This window comes from Centropristis striata, chromosome 23, assembly GCF_030273125.1.
Source record: "Centropristis striata isolate RG_2023a ecotype Rhode Island chromosome 23, C.striata_1.0, whole genome shotgun sequence".
Taxonomy (NCBI): domain Eukaryota; kingdom Metazoa; phylum Chordata; class Actinopteri; order Perciformes; family Serranidae; genus Centropristis; species Centropristis striata.
The window spans coordinates 5,402,042-5,420,711 of NC_081539.1; the positions used below are offsets into that span (position 1 = coordinate 5,402,042).

At 40.4% G+C, this 18,670-nt stretch overlaps 4 protein-coding genes across 5 annotated transcripts in view; 3 read left to right on the forward strand and 1 right to left on the reverse strand.

Moving 5' to 3' along the window:
- Window positions 1–18,670, reverse strand: part of tnikb (TRAF2 and NCK interacting kinase b) — a 98,250-nt gene that overhangs the window by 44,906 nt on the left and 34,674 nt on the right. For both annotated transcript variants that reach the window (XM_059327181.1, XM_059327180.1), the window contains exons 10-14: window positions 4,759–4,934; window positions 4,608–4,674; window positions 3,402–3,600; window positions 2,027–2,143; window positions 340–426 (exon numbers count right to left, since the gene is read on the reverse strand). In XM_059327181.1, coding sequence (XP_059183164.1) covers window positions 340–426; window positions 2,027–2,143; window positions 3,402–3,600; window positions 4,608–4,674; window positions 4,759–4,934 — 646 coding nt within the window. The remainder of the gene's footprint in view (window positions 1–339; window positions 427–2,026; window positions 2,144–3,401; window positions 3,601–4,607; window positions 4,675–4,758; window positions 4,935–18,670) is intronic.
- Window positions 5,979–8,127, forward strand: LOC131962214 (E3 ubiquitin-protein ligase TRIM39-like). The gene has a single exon (XM_059327182.1). It carries the CDS (start codon window positions 6,490–6,492, stop codon window positions 7,897–7,899), a length of 1,410 nt encoding a protein of 469 aa, XP_059183165.1. The 5' UTR covers window positions 5,979–6,489; the 3' UTR covers window positions 7,900–8,127.
- LOC131962215 (nuclear factor 7, ovary-like) lies at window positions 10,129–14,455 on the forward strand. Its single transcript, XM_059327183.1, has 2 exons — window positions 10,129–12,155; window positions 12,252–14,455. Exons 1-2 carry the CDS (start codon window positions 10,797–10,799, stop codon window positions 12,294–12,296), a joined length of 1,404 nt encoding a protein of 467 aa, XP_059183166.1. The 5' UTR covers window positions 10,129–10,796; the 3' UTR covers window positions 12,297–14,455.
- Window positions 15,605–17,964, forward strand: LOC131962216 (nuclear factor 7, brain-like). Its single transcript, XM_059327184.1, has one exon. It carries the CDS (start codon window positions 16,245–16,247, stop codon window positions 17,646–17,648), a length of 1,404 nt encoding a protein of 467 aa, XP_059183167.1. The 5' UTR covers window positions 15,605–16,244; the 3' UTR covers window positions 17,649–17,964.

Genomic DNA, 18,670 nt, shown 5'->3' on the forward strand with positions numbered 1-18,670 from the left:
TCGTCTAAATGAATGAGGACATCATGGTGAACAGTGTCAGACGAATAAAAGTGTTCAGGTCCACCGCTCGCTGTGTTTATTTATTGATTTGATGTTTGTTGTTTTTTTCTGCCGCTGATTGTGATTCTGTCTCATTTCATTAAATAAATAAAAAAAGTGGAAATTCCTGCTCCTCATGCTGTTATTGTCACCAACCTTTAGCTTTTATCATTGTTGTCCTAAACACAGAAATCAGGGAAGTTGCTGTGCAGCCCTGTGTCACGATCAGTGAGTGTGTGTGTGCGTGTGTGTGTGTGTGTGTGTGTGTGCGTGTGCGTGTGTGTGTGTGTGAGCTGTTACCAGCAGTAAGGCCTGCTCCTGCAGGAGCTGCTGCTGCAGGATCTCCAGCTGTCTCTGCTCCTCCTCCAGCTGCCTACGGATATACTCCTAACCAATCGGCACCCGGGGAGCAGCGCGACACGCAGCCAATCAGAGAGCGGCAAGGCAGGCGAGAAGCAAACCGGAGCCCAGGCAACCAGTGACATCAGCAGAGCAGGAAACGGAGAGAAGGAGAGGAGAGGAAATAAAAGGAGGAAAGCAGATTTATTGAAGAGGTGTGAAAGTGGGGATTAAACAGACAAAGAGAGAGGAGCAGCAGGATCATTAGCAGAGCTTCATGCTGATGTTAGATCAGCTGAGGAAGACGAGGGTGTGAGGAAGGTGGAGCGCTGAGAGAAGTTAGTCATGCAGCCGTTTGCAAAGACGCCTCGGTTTCACTGCATATGTGCTGACTCAGCACATCTGTCTGCCTCGAAACAACCAAAAACTTAACCTAAATTTAATAAGAACTACTGTACGAGGAGGGAGACCTGAGAGAGAACTCGTCATTGTTCTTATCATCATTTTATGCTACTTGTTTTTTGGGGTTTTTTGTATGAGATGTTATTGCACTTTATTTCTCTATTACCTCATTTAAATATTACTTTTGCGTCTGATACAATATTTGACTACATGTTTACATGCACAACTGCAATTATCATGAAGTCATATATGTGGAATGTATGTTGAATTTAATTGCTCAATAAAAAAAATTATAAATATATTTTAGCATTTTAAAAAATGTAATTAATATGTAAGATTGTTTTTTTTATATATTTGAAAACTATTTTAATTTATCAATATGCAAGTTTTTTTAAAAGTCCTTTTACATTTTTTTTCAATATTATAAATATGCAAGTTTACCTTTTTAAATTATTTAAAATTAGTTTATAATATGCAATATTTTTAATGTATTTTTAATGTATTTATTTTTGTATTGCTCCAGAAAAATAATAATAATTAATAAGTAATTCATATTTTTAAAATCATTTTAAGAATATATTTTTTAATATTTCAGTATTTTTTATTTTATCAATATGCAAGTTTTTTTAATGTATTTTAAAGTTTGTTAAAAATGTATGAATATGCAAGTTTGCTTTAAAAAAAAAGTACTTTAAAATTTTCTTCAAAATCATAAATATGCAAGTTTACCTTTTCAAATTGTATTTTACAATTAAAAATTAGTTTACTTTTTGAATATATATATATATATATATATATATATATATATATATATATATATATATATATATATATATATATTTATATATATATACAATACCGGTCAAAAGTTTGGACATACCTTCCAATCTAGTGTTTTACTTTATTTTTTTAAATAATTTTCTACATTGGAGATTAATATTAAAGACATCAAAACTATGAATTATGTGGCATAAAATAGTGTTAAACAAACCAGAATATGTTTTATGCTTCGATGCTTTGTATTTATCTGTAGTCAGTGTGTTCCCTGCAGGAGAAGGTTTCCCTTATTGTTTTATTTGAAAACCTCAGCTACAACAAACAAACAAATATATTTTAGTGTGACAGAGGAGTGTCCTTCTGCTTTGTGACTCCTCAGATGTATATAATCATGTTAGATCGAGAAGCCCCGCCCCCTCTGATGTCACCTGTGGTGCTGTCAGGTGAGGTGAGGTGTGTGTGTCCCTACCTGCTCTCTCTCTGCGTGCCTCCTCTCCTCCTCTCGGCGGAGCTGCTCCATCTCCTCGTACCTCCTCCTCTGCTCCCGCTCCTGCTGCTTCCTCATCTCTCGCTCACGGCGCTGTTGCTGCAGGTGGAAGAGACGAAACATCAGCTCCGTGTCTGTGTGTGTGTGTGTGTGTGTGTGTCTGTATGTGTGTGTCTATGTGTGTGTGTGTGTGTGTGTGTGTGTGTGTGTGTGTCTGTATGTGTGGTTCTTTGTGTGTGTGTGTGTGTGTGTGTGTGTGTGTGTATATCTGTGTGTGTCTATGTGTGTGTCTTTGTGTGTGTGTGTGTGTGTGTGTGTGTGTGTGTGTGTGTGTGTGTGTGTGCGTCTGTGTGTGCGTCTGTGTGTGTGTGTGTGTGTGTGTGTGTGTGTGTGTGTGTCTATGCGTGTGTGTGTGTATGTGTGTGTGTGTCTGTATGTGTGTGTCTATGTGTGTGTGTCTGTGTCTTTCTTTGTGTGTGTGTTTCTGTATGTGTGTGTGTGTGTGTGTGTGTGTGTGTGTGTGTGTCTGTTTATGTGTCTGTATGTGTGTCTATGTGTGTGTGTGTGTGTGTGTGTGTGTGTGTCTGTGTGTGTCTGTGTCTGTGTGTGTGTCTGTGTGTGTCTATGTATGTGTCTGTATGTGTGTCTATGTGTGTGTGTGTGTGTGTCTGTCTTTGTGTGTGTGTGTGTGTGTGTGTCTATGTGTGTGTGTGTCTTTGTGTGTGTGTGTGTGTGTGTGTGTGTGTGTCTGTGTGTGTCTGTGTGTGTCTGTCTGTTTGTATGTGTATTTGTGTGCGTCTGTGTTTGTCTCTGTGTGTGTGTGTGTGTGTTTGTCTGTGTCTGTCCTTCTATCTGTATGTGCGTGTGTGTGTGTGTGTGTGTGTGTGTGTTTCCTGGTACTAGGGTGACCTGAGGTTCTAACATCATTTTATAATCAAAGCTGAGACGTTTTTAAAAGGTGAAAACAGCTTCAGATCTCATTTATCACAAGGTGAGTTAAAGGTGCTTCATTAGCTTTTATCAGCTCTCCTTAGAAATCATCTGCTCTTTCTGCACCATAAAACACTTTTATATCACCCACATTTAAAAAAAACCGAAATAGTTTAATCTGATGAGCCACTTTATTCAAAGTTTTCTTCAAGGATTTCTTTTTTCTGTTTGTTGACGTCATAAAATATGATGTCAGATGTTTAAACCTTGATCTGAAAACCTCAAAAGAAGCTTTGAATGTAAAAAAAAACAACTATCTATTATATTTCTCTCTGCTGAGAGCATCACAGCCGATAAAACACCTTGTAAAATCCCCTGCTGACCTCTTAGAACGATGTAAAGTTGGTGTTTTTAACGGTGAAGTTACCTCCTCCAGCCGCCGCCGCTGCTCTTTCTGCTCCTCGATGCGTTTCTGCCTCTCGGCCAGTAGTTGGCGCTTGTGCTCCTCGTTCTGCTGCTGCTCCAGCTGCTGGCGCCGGATCAGCTCCGAGCGCTCCTTGTTGGCGAGCTGGAGGCGCAGGAAGTCCCGCCTCAGCGTGGACTCACCGGGGATGTTGATGATGGAACTACAAGCAGAACCAGTCAGAATGTCACAGTTATAATGACGGAAATTATTTTTAAAAAAGGTGGATTTCTCTGATATATATCTGTTTTTTTTTTAATTGGAATAAAATGTAATTTATACATAAACACTTAGTGCCCACAAGTGTCACGACTATTGTAGAAAATATGTTTTCTCCACATATTGTACATATTGAAGTATGTTTTCAGCCACTCTTGTCCTCTCCTCTCTGATCTGTGTAAACAGATTTTCACTGAAATTTTGTCACAAGAAAAAAAAGACCAAAACGACACAAAATTGGAAAAAAAAGGCACAAAAGGGCAGAATAAAAAGACAAAAAAGGCACAAAAAAGAAACATGACCAAATAAAGACACAAAATGACAAAATAAAAGACACAAAATGACACAATAAAAGACACAAAATGACAAAATAAAAGACACAAAATGACACAATAAAAGACACAAAATGACAAAATAAAAGACACAAAAGGACACAAAATGACAAAATAAAAACGAAATGCACAATATATATATATATATATATATAGTTAGTTAGTTAGTTGATGTTCACATCACTACGTACAACAACCTCTTTAACATGCTAAAATATATTTTTCTGTGCAATATCTGTGAAATATATATATATATATACACATACATATATATATATACACATTTATATATATATACACATATACATACATATACATATACACATATTTACATACACATATATATATATATATATACATATATATATACATATATATGTATATTTTGTGTCTAATAATAATATAATATGTCTTGTTTTTTATTCTTTATTCTGTTTTTATATCTATATGTCTACGTGTCTGTATCTTGAGCTGCTGTAACGAATACATTTCTGTGGGATGAATAAAGGCTCATCTCATAAATGCAGCTTTATAATATATATAGAATAATAATAATATATATAATAATGTATGACATATAATGAAGCTTGTCCCCCTGAGCCTGGCAGCGCTGCAGTACCTGGGCTCTCCGACGTCCCTCTCTTCATCCTCCTCTTCACTCCCGCTGTACTCGTACTCCGTCTCATCTGGAGGAACAGAAACACACACTTCAGTTTCCCATCAGCCCCGTGGTGCAGCAGTGGGGTGTGTGCGTGGGGGCGTGGCCTCACCCCTCTCGCCCCTCCTCTTCTTGGTGCGGTCGATGTGGTCCTTGAGCTGGATGCGGACCTGGCGCTCGTTGGGAAGGTCCCTGATGAACGGGTGCTTGAGGAGCTGCTCCGTGCTCGGCCGCTGACTGTGACTCTTCACCAGACAGCTGTCGATGAAGGACTGGAACTTCTTCGACCTGGACACACACACAGAGACACAGACACACACACACAGACACACACGCACACACACACACACACACACACACACACACAGAGACACACACACAGACACAGACACAGACACACAGACACAGACACAGACACACAGACACAGACACACACATACACAACACAGAGAAACACACACACACGAACACAAACAGACACAGACACAGACACACACACAGACACACACACACACACACACAGACAGACACAGACACAGACATACAGACACACACAGAGACACACACACAGACACAGACACAGACACAGACACACAGACACACACATACACAACACAGAGAAACACACACACACGAACACAAACAGACACAGACACAGACACACACACAGACACAGACACACACACACACACACAGACACAGACATACAGACACACACACACACACACACACATACACAACACAGAGAAACACACACACACATGAACACAAACAGACACAGACACACAAAAACACACAGACAACCACACACACACACACAGAGGAATGGAAACAGAATATTAAAATAAATATTTTCCTTGATAATAAAAGCTGCATTAAAGTTATTAAAATCAATGCAATCCAATATCCTTAACAACAACTGATTAGTTCTGCTTTGCATTAAGGAAAAAGCCCTTAAAGTTGTTTTTTTTTACTGGGGCGTCCCGGTGGCTCACACTGGTAGAGCGCTTACAATGAAGGCTGTGTGCTTGCTGCAGCGGACCCGGGATCGAATCCGGCCTGAGCTCCCTTTGCTGCATGTCTTCCCCTCTGTCTCCCCCTTTCTATCTGTCTCTATCTAATAAAGCAGTAAAAATGCCAAAAAAATAATCTTTAAAAAAAAAAAAAATTTTTTTTTTTTACTATCTCATTCTTTGTTTTTGTTTTTTTGCAGTAAAGTATAAATGCTGTGATTCGGTCTCAAAATGTATTGTGATTTTTAATATTTTTCTACTTTCGGCACTAACCCCCTTATTGTCAATAAAGTGTATAAAACCATCCATCGTCTGAATGCTCCAGGTCTCTAGTTTGTGGTTGTAAAGTTTCATGAGGCTGTGATTATCCTAGAGGTCACAGCAGCTCATTTTATACACTGAGCTCAAGTTTCACTGCATGTTACAGCATGTCAGTAAAGAGACTCAGAACTTGTTTACATTCAGATATCTGCAGGTCAGTTATTAACCAGTTTGTAATGAGACTCTGACCTGATAAACTGTTGTGTTAAAGCTCCGCCCCTCAGCTGACTCACCCGAGACAAACCAGGAAACAGGCTGACGAAGAGACACGCTCACACACACTCTCTGAGAGACGGAGGATAAGATCCAGCTTCAGACTAAAACCTCCACTTTGACTGAAAGAGGACGACTTCAGGAGATTACTGGGAATACTGGAACAGCTCCACTTCACCAGCTGCTGAATCCACAAACTGAACGACAGTTTTACAGGAAAGTGAAAGTAACTTTGAGAGAACAGGGAGTGGCTGAGCTGTTTGTCTGCTGTGTTTTCAGCTTCACTCAGAGACTAAATGGCTTCCAGATTAGAGGAGGATTTCTGCTGTTCTGTCTGCCACGACATCTTTAAAGATCCTGTTCTTCTGTCATGCAGCCACAGCTTCTGTAAAGACTGTCTGCAGAGCTGGTGGACGGGGAAACCAACCAGAGAGTGTCCGGTCTGTAAGAGAAGATCTTCGAGGAGTGATCCACCCTGTAACCTGGTGTTGAAGAACCTGTGTGAGAGTTTCTTACAGGAGAGAGATCAGAGAGCTTCAGAGGCTCTCTGCAGTCTGCACTCTGAGAAACTCAAACTCTTCTGTCTGGACCATCAGCAGCCAGTGTGTCTCGTCTGCAGTCACTCAAAAGAACACACCAACCACAGATTCAGACCCATCGATGAAGCTGCACAACAACTCAAGAAGAAACTTAAGAAAACTCTGAAGCCTCTAAAGAAGAAGTTAAAGGTTTATGAACGAGTTAAAGTTAAGTTTGATCGAACAGCAGGACACATTCAGGACCAGGCCCGACGCACAGAGACGCAGATTAAGGAGCAGTTTAAGAAGCTTCACCAGTTTCTAGAAGAGGAAGAGGAGGCCAGGATAGCTGCACTGAGGGAGGAAGAGGAGCAGAAGAGTCAGGTGATGAAGGAGAAGATGGAGGCTCTGAGCAGAGAGATAGCAGCTCTTTCAGACACAGTCAGAGCCACAGAGGAGCAGCTGAGAGCTGAACACGTCTCATTCCTGCAAAACTACAAGGCTGCAGTGGAAAGAGTCCAGCAGCGCCCCCTGCTGGAGGATCCACAGCTGCCCTCAGGAGCTCTGATAGACCAGGCCAAACACCTGGGCAACCTGGCCTTCAACATCTGGAACAAGATGAAGAACATGGTCTCCTACAGTCCTGTCATTCTGGACCCAAACACTGCTCATCCAAGACTCATCCTGTCTGAAGATCTGACCAGAGTGAGACCAGGAGGAGAAGAGGAACAGCAGCTTCCTGATAATCCAGAGAGGATTGATTGTTACTGCTGTGTTCTGGGCTCTGAGGGCTTTAACTCAGGGACTCACAGCTGGGAGGTCCAGGTTGGAGACAGTACAGACTGCGAACTGGGTGTGTTAGCAGAGTCTGCCCCGAGGAAAGAAGAGATAGAGTCTGGATTATGGAGTATAAAGCTTGATGAAGATGAATACTCCTCATGTTCACCATCAGATGGAGTAACTGATCTCGTAGTGCAGAAGAAGCCTCAGAGGATCAGAGTGAATCTGGACTGGAACAGAGGAAAGCTGTCATTCTCTGATGCTGACACTAACACACACATACACACCTTCACACACACTTTCACTGAGAGGATGTTTCCATATTTTTACAACTATGATGATGTAGACTGTCCTCCACTGCAGGTTTTACCAGTGAAGGTCTCTGTGGCTGCAGGACAACAGAAATAGTCGATGTTTGTTTCTCCGTCAGTGAGAGGAAACTATGTCATGATGATGTAACAACTCAGATCAAAGAGCTGTCAATCACTCTGTGACTGGCAGGCGTCTCTGTGGTTTCCTGTTTGATTAATGATCAAATCTTTAAAGTGAATTCTCTGTAAAACTTCATTCTCATTGATTGTTTTTTCTTGTATTGGTTTTTGAGAGTGTTATATTAGAAATACCATGAAAATAAAAGAAAACAACAAGTTATTTATAGATAATAAATATAAAAATACAGATAATACACAGTTAATATCTGTATTTAAAAAATATATACCTGTTGAATAACTAAAGTGGTTTTTACTTTAATTCGACGGTAATTGTTTGACAACTTTTGCTGTTTTTCTATTTCTTTTTACAAGTTAAATTTAAAGTTTTACTGTAAGAAAACAAAAAGTTTCCTCAATCTTGCACTCAGCAATATAATGTGTATTTTTGTATGTTTACTTTATTACGTATTTACTGTCATTAAACATTCAAGATCATAAACTAATCGAAAAATACCGTAAAAAAAACAAAAAAAACTAAAATCTATCCCATTGTTGTAATTTACAGATTTTTTAACTTTCATGTTCTGGTAATTATTTGTAAATAAAGTAATTAACTTTATGGCACTTTATTTGTCTGTTTATCTGTTTATTGGGCTGCATTATTGGGCTTTTATTGTGAAGGGTGGGGCAGGTTTGTGGCAGTGGGCGTGGCTTCATGTACGGCGGCTGTCAGTAACCAGTAATCCCACATTCAGACTCCAAGAGAGGAAAATCTATGCTGTGATTTGATTTCAAAAACTTTTGACATTTAGTAGATTTCTGTATTTTCAGTGATTGCATGCTGAGCACTTGTGTTGTGTTCAAGGCCGTGCCGCCCATAGGGCAGGTTAGGCAAATGCTAGGGGCGCCAGCATGCCAGGGGGCGCCATGCAGGCGCCTGTTTTTTTTGTTGTTGTTTTTTTTTTTAAATAAACTTTCAAAACATTAGAAAAGAATACACTAAAAAACAACAACAGTACATATATAGCCATAAGTCTTTAAATAATAATGAAATCATTTTTCTAATTTTAATTTCTGCCTGGCTGCATCCTTCTGCATCTCTGGCAGCCAGAATTAATTTTGCTGTGGTCCCTCACCTGGCGACCGTCGCCAAGACGACAAGACCTTTGCAAAATTATCATCGATGATGCTAGTCAAGTTGACGGTCACGATATGAAGCGACAAAAGCCATCTGGGGCACCGAATAAAAAGAAAAGAAGAAAAGAGGAGGAGAAACGCGAAAAAGACCGAGGTAAGGATGTAATGTAATGAAATAGTTCATTTAAAATGGTCAAAACGCAACGTAAGTTACAGTTACTTACAGCACTTAGCATAGCATAGTTTGTCAGTTGCCAAGGAAACCGACCTTGAAGAAATCCGTTGTTGTGTTTAATCTCTCTAATCATTTTTTTCTCTGTTGAACCTTGACAAGCATATGTCTGTAAGTAATCCTCAGGTTTTCTTGTTAAACTTACTTGTGATGGTCTGCTGAAAATCTAGATAATTGTTTGGAAAACTTTAAAAACGGGAGCGATGCTAACGCGTTAGCCGGTCAGTGGCGTTTTCCATGTTATGTTAGCATTGCGCTAATCGATAGTTTTTTGTAACGGTTAATCTATGATGATTTCGGCATCGGTTAATGTGTGTTTCTGTTGTGTAAAATAATCAATCATTCAGTGTTTACTTATGTAAAAGAGAGAATCGAAATACACTACAAACATGTACATTTTATTTATTTTATTTCTGTGTTGTAGTTTTACAGGACTTCTGAAAGTAAACACCCTGAATTTACCAGCTGACTGTTGCCGTTATTGTTTTCCTTTTAAGATGTTGTGGGCTAAAGTGAGATTTTTACAGGGTATTTTGTATATAGTTATTATTAGCAGCAGCTGTTATTATAGTAGTTATAAGTGTAGAACACTAGTACATGCATATTGCACTGCAATTGAAGGTTGGGTAAAATAGTTTATTGTGTGCAATACCTTTTACTTGACTTATTTTACTATTTGAAATTTTGTTTGTATTTGCACTTGTTTCTTTATTTAATTGCTGCACTGAGTCTTTGTATTACTTTATTTATTTAATACATCCTAAAGAAATTGCCATGCCGTTTCTCTGTGTTTGTGTGTGTGTGTGTGTGTGTGTGTGTGTGTGTGTGTGTTGTGTGTGGTAGTGGACGGGGGGCACCAGCAAATATTTTGCCTAGGGCGCCAAATGGGTCAGGAACGGCCCTGGTTGTGTTGCCTGCTGAGAAACCCCCTTATTGTCAATAAAGTGTGTAAAACCATCCATCCTCTGAATGCTCCAGGTCTCTAGTTTGTGGTTGTAAAGTTTCATGAGGCTGTGATTATCCTAGAGGTCACAGCAGCTCATTTTATACACTGAGCTCAAGTTTCACTGCATGTTACAGCAAGTCAGTAAAGAGACTCAGAACTTGTTTACATTCAGATATCTGCAGGTCAGTTAGTAACCAGTTTGTAATGAGACTCAGCCTGATAAACTGTTGTGTTAAAGCTCCGCCCCTCAGCTGACTCACCCGAGACAAACCAGGAAACAGGCTGTTATTCTGCCAAACGGAGACGAAGAGACACACACACACACACACACACACTCTGAGAGACGGAGGATAAGATCCAGCTTCAGACTAAAACCTCCACTTTGACTGAAAGAGGACGACTTCAGGAGATTACTGGGAATACTGGAACAGCTCCACTTCACCAGCTGCTGAATCCACAAACTGAACGACAGTTTTACAGGAAAGTGAAAGTAACTTTGAGACAACAGGGAGTGGCTGAGCTGTTTGTCTGCTGTGTTTCAGCTTCACTCAGAGACTAAATGGCTTCCAGATTAGAGGAGGATTTCTGCTGTTCTGTCTGTTACGACATCTTTAAAGATCCTGTTCTTCTGTCATGCAGCCACAGCTTCTGTAAAGACTGTCTGCAGAGCTGGTGGACGGGGAAACCAACCAGAGAGTGTCCGGTTTGTAAGAGAAGATCTTCGAAGAGTGATCCACCCTGTAACCTGGTGTTGAAGAACCTGTGTGAGAGTTTCTTACAGGAGAGAGATCAGAGAGCTTCAGAGGCTCTTTGCAGTCTGCACTCTGAGAAACTCAAACTCTTCTGTCTGGACCATCAGCAGCCAGTGTGTGTCGTCTGCAGAGACTCAGAGAAACACTCCAAGCACAGATTCAGACCCATCGATGAAGCTGCACAACAACTCAAGAAGAAACTTCAGGAAACTCTGGAGCCTTTAAAGAAGAGGTTAAAGGTTTTTAAAGAAGTTAAAGTGAAGTTTGATGAAGCAGCAGGACACATTCAGGACCAGGCCCGACGCACAGAGACGCAGATTAAGGAGCAGTTTAAGAAGCTTCACCAGTTTCTAGAAGAGGAAGAGGAGGCCAGGATGGCTGCACTGAGGGAGGAAGAGGAGCAGAAGAGTCAGATGATGAAGGAGAAGATGGAGGCTCTGAGCAGAGAGATAGCAGCTCTTTCAGACACAGTCAGAGCCACAGAGGACCAGCTGAGAGCTGAACACGTCTCATTCCTGCAAAACTACAAGGCTGCAGTGGAAAGAGTCCAGCAGCGCCCCCTGCTGGAGGCTCCAAAGCTGCCCTCAGGAGCTCTGATAGACCAGGCCAAACACCTGGGCAACCTGGCCTTCAACATCTGGAACAAGATGAGGGACATGGTCTCCTACAGTCCTGTCATTCTGGACCCAAACACTGCTCATCCAGACCTCATCCTGTCTGAAGATCTGACCAGAGTGAGAGCAGGAGAAGAGGACCAGCAGCTTCCTGATAATCCAGAGAGGTTTGATTACTGCTCTGTTCTGGGCTCTGAGGGCTTTAACTCAGGGACTCACAGCTGGGAGGTCCAGGTTGGAGACAATACATGGTGGGAACTGGGTGTGTTAGCAGAGTCGGCCCAGAGGAAAGGAGACATAGAGTCTGGATTATGGAGAATATATTTATATGGAGGTGAATACTACTCATGGTCACCATCAGATGAAGGAACTGTTTTCGTAGTGCAGAAGAAGCTCCAGAGGATCAGAGTGAATCTGGACTGGAACAGAGGAGAGCTGTCGTTCTCTGATGCTGACACTAACACACACATACACACCTTCACACACACTTTCACTGAGAGGATGTTTCCATATTTTTACAATAGGGATGATGAGGATTATCTCCCACTGCAGGTTTTACCAGTGAAGGTCTCTGTGGCTGTATTTTGTATATAGTTATTATTTCCTTATTTTTTTGATGGGGAGGATGAGGATGATCACCCACTGCAGGTTTTAGCAGTGAAGGTCTCTGTGGCTGCAGGACACGATAGATGATCAGCATTGTCCTTAAGGATGCTTTTACACCAACGGCAGTTGGTGCGCACTAAACAGTCCATTCGGACCAAAAGCTCTTAGTTCGGATCGTTTTCGTCGGTGTGAAAGCATCAATCGCACTCGGGTGTGCACTAAATCAAGCGGACCGAGACCTCCAAAAAGAGGTGGTCTCGGTCTGCTTGATTCCGCACCAAATGTCAACCTCTGGTGCGGTCCCTCTGGTGAGAACGCGAACCTGGACCAACTGAGGTCTAAACGAACTATTCGAAATGTGTCAGTGCTTAATTTGCGTGCTGCGTGTATATTCCCCTACATTCATTCAGCAGCAGCGCAAATCGTGTGTGACCTACCAACACATGGCTAATTTGAATATTCAAATTAGCCATAGGTTGTGCCGATGCTGAAAGAATGTCGGGGTATGAAATTAATTTAATCTGTAATATACATGTTTCATTCGGTACAACCTCATACATTTCAAAATCCTTCTCAGAGTAGCAGACTGATAACAACATCATCCACTGTGTTCAATAACTTTAGAATCTCACCATGTCTCAAACCAAGCTTAAAGTAGGATTTAATTAAATCTTCCAAACGAGCCAGAGCTTATTCTTGCTTGTTGTTTCGTTTCGTTATTAGGGCTATATTATAACGTGACAGTATCTCGTTATAACGAGATAAATGGAGGATATTTTTCATAAGGGTGGCAGCAATACGCTTCCGTAGTTAATTGATCAGCTGTGTTGTGTTTTACCGGCGCACAGCTCGCGAACACACACGTTTACATGTTTTAACCTATGAAATCATTAATCAAAATACAAAAAAAATGTTTTCACAAAGCAAAAGACTGCAAGTAGTCAATATCAGTCATATCATCAACTGGATATTTTGCCAGAAATGGGTAATGTTGACGATATAAAAAGCAAGGACCAGCGCAAGAAACAGTGTGCGAACATTTCGCTCCATTGTGAAAGTTGAAATTGGCGTTATTTCCACCGGAAGATGACGAAACGTCATTCAGACCAATGTGGTTCGTTTGCATGTGTGAACGCGGACCACAGGCAGTCTGTATGCTACAATGTAACAATTTTACTGCCTGCTGCGGACTAAATAATCAAACTAGCAGTGTGAAAGCACCCTAAGTCTTTGAGGATCATGTGACCAAGTTGTCCTCCGGATGTTTGTTTCTCCGTCAGTGAGAGGAAATGATGTCATAATGATGTAACAACTCAGATCAAAGAGCTGTCAATCACTCTGTGACTGGCAGGCATCTTTGTGGTTTCCTGTTACATTATTGATCAAAACTTTGAAGTGAATTCTCTGCTAAACTTCATTCTCATTGATTGTTTTTTTCTTCTATTGGTTTTTGAGAGTTGTATAGAAAAACACTGTCAAATAACAGAAAACAACAAGTTATTTACAGATAATAACATAAAAATACACATAATACACAGTTAATATCTGTATTTAAAATATATATATCTGCTGAATAACTAAAGTGTTTTACTTTAATTGAACAGCAAGTGTTTGACAACTTTAGCTGTTTTTATTATTATTTCTTTTTACAAGTTAAATTTAAAGTTTTACTGTAAGAAAACAAAAAGTTTCCTTAATCTTACACTCAGCAATATAATGTGTATTTTTGTATGTTTACTTTATTATGTATTTACTGTCATTTAACATTCAAGATCATGAAGTAATTGAAAAATACCGTAAAAAAACAAAACAAAAAAAAACAACTAAAATCTGTCCCATTGTTGTAATTTACAGATTTTTTAACTTCCATGTTCTGGTAATTATTTGTAAATAAAGTAATTAACTTTATGGCACTTTATTTGTCTGTTAATCTGTTTATTGGGCTGCATTATTGGGCTTTTATTGTGAAGGATGGGGCAGGTTTGTGGCAGTGGGCGTGGCTTCATGTACGGTGGCTGTCAGTAACCAGTAATCTCACATTCAGACTCCAAGAGAGAAAAATCCATGCTGTGATTTGGTTTCAAAAACTTTTGACATTTAGTAGATTTCTGTATTTTCAGTGATTGCATGCTGAGCACTTGTGTTGTGTTCAGGGCCGTGCCGCCCATAGGGCAGGTTAGGCAAATGCTAGGGGCACCAGCATGCCAGGGGGCGCCATGCAGGCGCAATTTAAAAAAATTAGATAAGAATACACTAAAAAACAACAACAGTACATATATAGCCATAAGTCTTAAAATAATAATGAAATAATTTTTCTACCACCTGGCGACCGTCGCCAAGACGTCAAGACCTTTGCAAAATTATCATTGATGATGCTAGTCAAGTTGAGGGTCACGATATGAAGCGACAAAAGCCATCTGGGGCGCCGAATAAAAAGAAAAGAAGAGAAGAGGAGGAGAAACATGAAAAAGACCGAGGTAAGGATGTAATGTAATCTAATAGTTCACTTAAAATGGTCAAAACGCAACGTAAGTTAGTTACTTACAACACTTAGCATAGCATAGTTTGTCAGTTGTCAGTTGCCAAGGAAACCGACCTTGAAGAAATCCGTTGTTGTGTTTAATCTCTCTAATCATTTTTTCTCTGTTGAACTTGACAAGCATATGTCTGTAAGTAATCCTCACGTTTTCTTGTTAAACTTACTTGTGATGGTCTGCTGAAAATCTAGATAATTGTTTGGAAAACTTTAAAAACGCCATTGACCGGCTAACGTGTTAGCCGGTCAATGGTGTTTTCCTTGTTATGTTAGCATTGCGCTAATCGGTAGTTTTTTGTAACGGTTAATCTATGATGATTTCGGCATCGGTTAATGTGTGTTTTTGTTGTGTAAAATAGTCAATCATTCAGGTTTTATTAATTTAAAAGAAAGAGAATCAAAATACACTACAAACATGTAACATTTTATTTCTTTTATTTCTGTGTTGTAGTTTTACAGTACTCCTGAAAGTAAACATCCTGAACTTACCAGTTGACTGTTGCCGTTATTGTTTTCCTTTTAAGATGTTGTGGGCTAAAGTGAGATTTTTACAGGGTATTTTGTATATAGTTATTATTAGCAGTAGTTGTTATTATAGTAGTTATAAGTGTAGAACATTACTACATGCATATTGCAATGCAATTGAAGGTTGTATAAAATAGTTTGTGTTCAATACCTTTTACTTATTTCACTATTTGAATTTTTGTTTGTGTTTGCTCTTGTTTCTTTATTTAATTGCTGCACTGAGTTGTTGTATTACTTTATTTATTTAATACATCCTAAAGAAATTGCCATGCCGTTTCTGTGTGTGTGTGTGTGTGTGTGTGTGTGGTAGTGGTCGGGGGGCACCAGCAAATATTTTGCCTAGGGTGCCAAATGGGTCAGGAACGGCCCTGGTTGTGTTGTCTGCTGAGACCCCCTTATTGTCAATAAAGTGTGTAAAGCCATCCATCCTCTGAATGCTCCAGGTCTCTAGTTGGTGGCTGTAAAGTTTCATGAGGCTGTGATTATCCTAGAGGTCACAGCAGCTCATTTTATACACTGAGCTCAAGTTTCACTGCATGTCACAGCATGTCAGTAAAGAGACTCAGAACTTGTTTACATTCAGATATCTGCAGGTCAGTTAGTAACCAGTTTGGAATTAGACTTTGACCTGATAAACTGTTGTGTTAAAGCTCCGCCTCTCAGCTGAGTCACCCGAGACAAACCAGGAAACAGCTGTTATTCTGCCTCACTGAGACGAAGAGACACACACACACACACACACACACACACTCTGAGAGACGGAGGATAAGATCCAGCTTCAGACTAAAACCTCCACTTTGACTGAAAGAGGACGACTTCAGGAGATTACTGGGAATACTGGAACAGCTCCACTTCACCAGCTGCTGAATCCACAAACTGAACGACAGTTTTACAGGAAAGTGAAAGTAACTTTGAGAGAACAGCGAGTGGCTGAGCTGTTTGTCTGCTGTGTTTCAGCTTCACTCAGAGACTAAATGGCTTCCAGATTAGAGGAGGATTTCTGCTGTTCTGTCTGCCACGACATATTTAAAGATCCTGTCGTCCTGTCATGCAGCCACAGCTTCTGTAAAGACTGTCTGCAGAGCTGGTGGACGGGGAAACCAACCAGAGAGTGTCCGGTTTGTAAGAGAAGATCTTCAAAGGGTCATCCACCCTGTAACCTGGTGTTGAAGAACCTGTGTGAGAGTTTCTTACAGGAGAGAGATCAGAGAGCTTCAGAGTCTCTCTGCAGTCTGCACTCTGAGAAACTCAAACTCTTCTGTCTGGACCATCAGCAGCCAGTGTGTGTCGTCTGCAGAGACTCAGAGAAACACACCAACCACAGATTCAGACCCATCGATGAAGCTGCACAACAACACAAGGAGGAGCTTAAGAAAACTCTGGAGCCTTTAAAGGAGAAGTTAAAGGTTTATGAACGAGTTAAAGTGAAGTTTGATGAAACAGCAGGACACATTCAGGACCAGGCCCGACGCACAGAGACGCAGATTAAGGAGCAGTTTAAGAAGCTTCACCAGTTTCTAGAAGAGGAAGAGGAGGCCAGGATGGCTGCACTGAGGGAGGAAGAGGAGCAGAAGAGTCAGATGATGAAAGAGAATATGGAGGCTCTGAGCAGAGAGATAGCAGCTCTTTCAGACGCAGTCAGAGCCACAGAGGAGCAGCTGAGAGCTGAACACGTCTCATTCCTGCTAAACTACAAGGCTGCAGTGGAAAGAGTCCAGCAGCGCCCCCTGCTGGAGGATCCACAGCTGCCCTCAGGAGCTCTGATAGACCAGGCCAAACACCTGGGCAACCTGGCCTTCAACATCTGGAACAAGATGAAAGACATGGTCTCCTACAGTCCTGTCATCCTGGACCCAAACACTGCTGGTCCATATCTCATCCTGTCTGAAGATCTGACCAGTCTGAGACGAGGAGGAAGACAGCATCTTCCTGATAATCCAGAGAGGTTTGGTTATTTTGAATGGTCTGTTCTGGGCTCTGAGGGCTTTAACTCAGGGACTCACAGCTGGGAGGTCCAGGTTGGAGACAATACAGGCTGGGGACTGGGTGTGTTAGCAGAGTCTGCCCCGAGGAGAGGAGCCACAACGTCTGGATTATGGAGAATACGGTTCTATAAAGATGAATACTACCCATGTTCACCAATAGATAGAAAAACTGTTCTCGTAGTGCAGAAGAAGTCTCAGAGGATCAGAGTGAATCTGGACTGGAACAGAGGAAAGCTGTCGTTCTCTGATGCTGACACTAACACACACATACACACCTTCACACACACTTTCACTGAGAGGATGTTTCCATATTTTTTCAATGAGGATGAGGATTATCTCCCACTGCAGGTTTTACCAGTGAAGGTCTCTGTGGCTGCAGGACAACAGAAATAGATGATCAGCATCGTCCTGAAGTCTTTGAGGATCATGTGACCACTTTGACCTCGGGATGTTTGTTTCTCCGTCAGTGAGAGGAAATGATGTCATGATGATGTAACAACTCAGACCAAAGAGCTGTCAATCACTCTGTGACTGGCAGGCGTCTCTGTGGTTTCCTGATCCATTAGTGATCAAAACTTTAAAGTGAATTCTCTGTAAAACTTCATTCTCATTGATCGTTTTTTTTCTTCTATTGATTTTAGAGAGTTGTATAGAAAAATACTGTCAAATAACAGAAAACAATAAGTTATTTACAGATAATTAATATAAAAATACAGATAATGCACAGTTAATATCTGTATTTAAGTATATAACATTTAAGTGTTTTGTACTTTAATTCAACGGAAATTGTTTGGCAACTTTTGATATTTCTTTTTAAAAGTTAAATTGAAAGTTTTACTGTAAGAAAACAAAATGTTTCCTTAATCTTACACTCAGCAATATAATGTGTATGTTTACTTTATTACGTATTTACTGTCATTTAACATTCAAGATCATGAAGTAATTGAAAGATACTGTAAAAAAACTTTTTTTTTAAAATCTCTCCCATTGTTGTAATTTACAGATTTTTTAACTTCCATGTTCTGGTTAATATTTGTAATTAAAGTAATTCATTTTATGGCACTTTATTTGTCTGTTAATCTGTATATTGGGCTGCATTATTGGGCTTTTATTGTGAAGGGTGGGCCATGCTGTAATTGGTTTCAGAAACTTTTGACGTTCTGGAGATTTCTGTATTTTTCTGCAATTGTATGGTGAGTTCTTGTGTTGCCTGCTGAGATACCCCCTTATTGTGAATATACCTAGAAAAGTACATCCTCTGAATGCTCTAGGTCTCTAGTTTGTGGTTGTAAAGTTTCATGAGGCTGTTATTATCCGAGAGGTCACAGCAGCTCTTTTTACACACTGCGCTCACATCGAGGGTTTTTCAAAATAAAGTATAAAACAGCAAATCCTCTCTTTGACCTTGTAACTGT